This window comes from Cyrtonyx montezumae, unplaced genomic scaffold (assembly GCF_038088225.1).
Source record: "Cyrtonyx montezumae isolate F1298 unplaced genomic scaffold, pur_monq_1.0 scaffold_3, whole genome shotgun sequence".
Classification (NCBI taxonomy): Eukaryota; Metazoa; Chordata; class Aves; order Galliformes; family Odontophoridae; genus Cyrtonyx; species Cyrtonyx montezumae.
Window position 1 is genome coordinate 94,816,858 of NW_027072034.1, and position 6,381 is coordinate 94,823,238.

Consider the following 6,381-nt stretch of genomic DNA (forward strand, 5'->3'; position numbering starts at 1 on the left):
AAAAAAAATAAGACTGAAGTCAGACATGACTATGAATAGGAAAAAAAAACAACAACAAAAAAACACTAAGAAATTAATATTTTAAGTCAAAGGATTACACACTAAGAAGTGTAATTTAAGAATTGAATGACTGATTCTACAATGTGTTTCTCATACAAAGCCCCTAGGTTGAGTTTTGATAAAGGCTACTGTTACCGACGAGCAGAGCACCTGGAAGCCCCACGGGAGCACGGCAGAGCTGCGTTTCACAGAGCACTTGCCGCAGTTCGGTTTAGCAGCGGTGTGCTGCCCCCTGGCGCTACGAGTCCGGCAAGGGCTGGCTGTGCGTGCCGCTTCTAGTCTTCAATTGCGACTGGGCAATATCTGCCAGGGCGCTCTGTATCTTTTCCAGCAGCATATCCCCGCGATAAACTACCTCTTCCAGACGGGCAGCCGCTTCATGATTTTCTTCTTCTAACCGATGCAAGCTGGCAGCCTTTAAAATAAAACGGAGGAAAAGTAAGGATCTTCAAATGTAAGCCAAACTTGATGTACAGACAGGAGGTGATGTAACAGCTAGTGGTCCCTAAAAAGCAAAGGTTCTCTTTAGCCCTGATATTTGTCATTTCTGACTAACTCATAACAGACTGTGGTCTAAAACACAGCGCTCTAACGCAGCTCAATCATGTCTCTGACTATTACATACACATACTGACACAGACTGGTGTTTACATCTTAAAGCAACTCCAGGTTTCTCAAAGAAACAGTTATTTGCATCCTTGTTGCATTCTAAAAAGAAAATACTTGATATACATGTAGAAGCTACAGTCCATGAAGAAGATGCTGTTTACTAGACAAGATTTTTACAAAGAGGAGAAAAATAAGCCAGCAGCATTCTTGGAATTGTGGGTCAGAAACATTTTTTGGAAGTGAGAAACAGACATCTGAGTGTTGCAAAAGGGTTCAGAAGCTGTTTGCAGAAATTCAGTTCCTGTAAGACAGGGAAGCAGAATTGTTTGAGCTGAAGGACCTTTAAAGGTCATCTAGTCCAACTCCTCAGCAATGAAAAGGACACCCACAGCTTGATCAGGATGCTCACAGCCCTGCACAGCCTGACTTTGAATGCCTCCAGGGGCAGGGCACCCACCACCTGTCAGGTCAACCTGTTCCAGTGCCTCACCATCCTCATCATAAAAAATTTCTTCCTTATATCCAATCTAAATCCCTTTTGGTTTGAAAACATTTCCCCTTCTCCAATAGCAGCAGACCCTGCTAAAGAGATAAAGAGTCTGTCCCCTTCTTTCTCAGAGCCTCCTTTTAGCTACGAAAGACTACTCTTAGGTCTTCTCAGAGCCTTCTCTTCTCCAGGGTGAAGAGCCCCAGATCTCTCATCCCATTCTCATAAGAGGTGTTCCATCCTTGAGATCATTTCTGTTGCCCTCCTCTGAACATGCTCCAACAGGTCTATGTCTCTCCTGAACTGAGAGCTCCACATCTAGACACAGTACTCCAAGTGAGGCCTCACCAGCACAGAGTAGAGGTGCAGGATCACCTTCCTCGCCCTGCTGGCCACGCTTCTTTTGATGCAGTGCAGGATACTGTTGGCTTTCTGGGCTGCAAGGGCACATTGCTGGATCATGTCCAGATTCCCATCCACCAGTAGGCCCATGTCCTTTTTGGCAGTGCAGTGCTCTGTCCTTCTGTATCCAGTTTGTATTGATAGCAGGGGTTGCTTGGACCCTGGGGACCTTCTATTTGGATCTGCTGAACCTCATGAGGTTCACCTGGGCCCGCAGCTCCAGCCTGTCTAGTAGGTCACTCAGTGGCATCCTCAGGTGTGTTGACTGTACCACACAGTTTGATGTCACCTGCAAACTTGCTGAGGGTATACTCAATCTCACTGTTGATGCCACTGATGAAGATATTAAACAGCACCAGTCCCTGAGGGTCACTACTTGTCAATTGTCTCCATCTGGACACTGAATCAACGACCACCACTCTGGATATGATCTTGCAACTAGTTCCTCATCCACTGAACAGTCCTCCCAGAATATCCATATCCTTCTAATTTGGGAAGAACGATGTTGTGGGGGACTGTGTTAGAGGCTCTTCCCCTATCCACTAACACAGTTACGCCATCACAAAAAGCCACTAAGTTGGTCAGGCAGAACCTGCCCCTGGTAAAGCCATGCTGGTTATCTCATATCACCTCAACCTCTTCCATGTGCCTTAGCTTCCAGGAGGATCTGCTCCGTGATTTTCCTCAGCACAGAGGTGAAGCTGACAGGTTGGCAATTCCCTGGGTCATCCTTTCTCCCCTTCTTAAAAGTGGGTGTGATGCTGCCTTTTCTTCAGGCACTAGGGACTTCACTTGATTGCCATGACTCTTCAAATACCATCAAGAGTGGCTTGGTGACTACATCGGACAATTCCCTCAGGACTCTGGGATGCATCCCCTCAGGATTCACAGACTTAGGGATGTTCAGGTTCCTCACGTGATCACAAATGTGACCCTCTCTTAAAGTGGGAGGAGCATTGCTCCCCCAGTCTCTACTGTCTGACTCATCTGCTCAAGGGGTGTGGGAAGAGCAGATGCCAATGAAGACTGAAGCAAAAAAAGTTGATGAGTACCTCAGCTTTCTCTTTGTCCATTGTTACCAGCCTGACTACATTGCTCACAGCTGGGGGAACACCTTCTTGGATTTTCCTTTTCTGACTGATGTACCTGCAGGAGCCTTTCTTGTTCCTCTTTCTATCCCTTCCTAAATCCAGTTCCAGTTGGGCCTTGGTCTTCCTGACCCCATCCCTACATAGCCCAGCAGCAGGCTGTACTTCTCCCAGGGTACCTATCCCTGCTTCCACTGCTTTGCATTTTCTTGTTGATCTCCAGTTTGACCACTAGGTTCTGGTCAAGTCACACTTCCAGACTTCCAACTCCTGGAGACGAACACCTCTCAAAGCTCTGCCAGTGCTGCACCACTCCCTTGTCCTTTAGGACAACTTCCTAGGGGGTTTTGTTGACTGATTCCCTGAAGAGCTGAAAGTTGGCTTTCCTAAAATTTAGCATCCTAAATGCACTCTTTGTCCAATATCCCTCAGGACTGGGATCTCCACTGCTGCATGGTCATTACAGCCCAGGCAGCCTCCAATCCCGATGTCTCTAATCAGTTCACTTGCATTGGTGAGCAATAAGTCCAGTATTGCATCTCCCCTGGCAGTGCTGTCTATTACTTGTCTCAACAAGTTATCCTCAGTGCTCTCACTCCAGGAGCCTCATGAATTGCCTACAGCTTGCCATGCTACCTATCCAGTAGACGATTTCTACATCTGCCAATAACTGCCTTGGCCAGTCGTTGCCTTCTGGTCTCAAGTACTTCCTACACTATCCCTGGTCTAAGGAAAGGAGCAAGAAATAAAAACACCAATATTGGCTGGCTGGTCCAAAGAAGGATATTCTATTACAGAGAAGTCAAGGAACTGATTTGTGACAGAGATGTAGCATTTAAGATACACTGCAAAGCTTTCAATAAACATTAACATGGTAGGAGAACTAAAGGTTTCAGTAAAATGCTGGCTGCACAGCTACAAAATGAAACACAACTCCAGTGAGCAAGAGAATATGCAAGAATGAAAGATTAACAAAGAGAAAAAAAATAGCTAACAAAAAGCTACAACGCATCAGGAATGATGCATCAATATTAGAATAGCTTAAAAACCATAGGCAGCTGTAATATATTCTAGGATTGATGTTATAATAACTTTTGTTGTTGATACTGTTTTTCTCTCGTGTTTTTTTAAAGCATTCTAGCAAAAAAGCAAGTTTAAACTACACTCACTGTGTATAATCTTCTCAGAAACAAATGCAACTTGCAGGTTTTGCAATAAGCCTGTAAAGTACTTGAATGAAAAAAATCAGGCTTATATTATAACCATTTTTTATGATGGCTGAGAATACTTAAAAAAAAAACCAAAAAAAAAGGAAGTCTGTCTACCTAAAATACACAGCTCTCTTACCTGCAAAGCTGCTGTTGATTCTTCACTAGGCAGGGAATCTATTAGAACATCAATATCTTTTGCAGTTCGTGCAATCAATGCTGCAAACAGTTGGGCATATTCTTTGAGAGAATAATAATAAAAAAAAAAAAGTCAGCTTACTCAATTCTGCATTTATGGCTTGGAAAATTCTGAAGACCTCAAGTTACAATTTCTCCTATATGAAGGAAACAACAGTATTACAACCAACAAGAAAGCAACCCTGTTAGAAGATGATGGTTGATTCCAATCCCACACTAAACAGGATAACTAGTTATACAAAGGGCTGGCATTTGTACAAATGAGAAAATAGCCAGAACTCCATCATGGTTAGCCTGTTAAGAAATTACTAAAAACAGCATTCAGTATCCTAGTTACTATAATAAGTATTGGAAGTAATTAGGTTGCTCTGAAAGTAATGCTTCCTATTTATTTCCATGGAAACTACAACAGCTACAAAGAGCACAATAACACTATCTAATAGAGCACATTCTCAGCTGCAAACCACTGTTTTTCAACACAGTCACCATCATCAGCTAGTGGAAGAAAAGAAGGATAAATATCCTTTAAAGAAGGATAAATATTCATCCACAGGAAAAGGTAACTTGTCACTGAGACATGGAAAAATGAGTGTCAGTTTGTAAGTCTTAGTTTAGCTACCAGATCTCTGAAAGAATTGCATTATTTTTATCAGTCTAGCTCTAAAAGCCAGAAACAGAACGTTTCTATGTGGAATTTTATTATTCAATTTGAATGAATTTTGTTGCTACAGCTAAAATATTGAAATAGACCCCTTAGACTTATAACTTAAGATTCTACACATTTCATTCTGTTGACTCTTTTCTTTTTCTTGATTTTCTTTCCTGAATCAAGTGAGAAAATATTCTCCAATGGGAAAAAACTCCGACATACTCGAAGATACATCTGACTTGAAAACAAACCAAAAAACCAAAAAACCCAAAGAACAAATATCCCAATATACCCATTTAAAGCCCGCTCTGTGTCATCTCATATATATTCTGATGTGTAAACCAATGCTCTTCACTCTGAGTTTTAAGACCTTCTAGTTAAGAATTTAAATACCCAAAGACATGCAACTAGTTGTTTTGTGATGCCTCACCAACATTACAAAGTTGGTTGTATGACTTCAGTGGACTCACCACAGTCGCAGTTTTAGGAATGATAGAAGATACTTCAATTCATTATATCAGCAAGCAATACATGTAGAGAAGCATACTTAAAAACTGGTAAGACAGAGAGTTTTAAACTCAGGTAACATTCCATAAAACTGACACTCGCATGCATTCTAAAAATAAAAAAGTAGTGGGAAACTCACTAGCAACCTCCCAGCAGTCTGTAAGCTGTAAGCAGTCCTCTTATAATTTATATCTGAAGGGCTACTGTATTTGTGCAAAGAAACCATCACAAGAAATACCTTCCAATGTTTAGTTACAACTTAAGATATTTCCAACGTCACAACGTCATAAGGAAGCACAGCATGATATTGGTCCATGACTTCACTGACAGAACTGTTTGCTGAGCGTGGAATAACATGTAACATTCAGATGACAAAGTGCCATATAGGAACACGTTTCCACCAAGCTGACGGGCCCAGAGAGACTTGCCTTCTGTGGGATTAGCCGGCTGGTCTTTGTTGATCGCTGTCTGAATGTTGCTGAAGGAAGCTGGGGGGCCGCACTGCTGCAGCACTCCAATGGCGTTACAGAACTGGTCAGCGAGCTGCACGGGGCAACGAGACTTAGCTTATTCAGTCTCTAAAGCCTTTTCTACTTTATTTTATCCCCCCCCCCGTCCGTGCGCGCAGAGCATCACCGTGACAACCCGCTGGGATGGGGAGGGGGGAAACGACTCGCAGCCCACAGCGAGCGGGCAAGAAAGGAACGAGTCCAGATCAGACTCCCTCCCCGCTGGGAAAGGAAAACAGATGCCGAGGAAAAGGCAACGGCAGCCTCACCGAGTTCACCGCGTCCTGCAGCTGCGTGAGCCGGTCCGCCATAGCGCTGAGGCTGACAGGAGGCGGGTGGGGGACAACTTCCGGTGGGCTGGGTCCTGCTTCCGGTTTGCTGGGGCACGCACGTGCCCCAGCAAACCGGAAGCAGGCCCCCGCCCACAGGAGGTTGGCGCCTGCGCAGTGGCGTGCTTTGACGCCAAGCCAGTCAGTGACCGAGCGTGACGCTCGGGTTAGGGAAAAAAAACCATCTGGATATTCAGGAGTACTTATTTACCTCAGCCGTAAGCGTTCTCGCTTGGACTTCCACAAGCTGGCTGAGTGCCGGGGTCTCGCTGGGGAGGGGTCGGCTGTGCTTGTGGCTCTGAGCAGCACGGCGCGCTTAAGTGTTTTCAGTACAG

At 44.2% G+C, this 6,381-nt stretch overlaps 1 protein-coding gene across 1 annotated transcript; it reads right to left on the minus strand.

The window, feature by feature from the left end:
• Positions 1-254: 254 nt before the first annotated feature.
• On the minus strand, positions 255-6,098 carry MED21 (mediator complex subunit 21). Its single transcript, XM_065741094.1, has 4 exons — positions 5,987-6,098; positions 5,637-5,751; positions 3,994-4,094; positions 255-475 (listed from the first exon to the last, which is right to left on the minus strand). Exons 1-4 carry the CDS (start codon positions 6,026-6,028, stop codon positions 299-301), a joined length of 435 nt encoding a protein of 144 aa, XP_065597166.1. The 5' UTR covers positions 6,029-6,098; the 3' UTR covers positions 255-298.
• Positions 6,099-6,381: the final 283 nt, after the last annotated feature.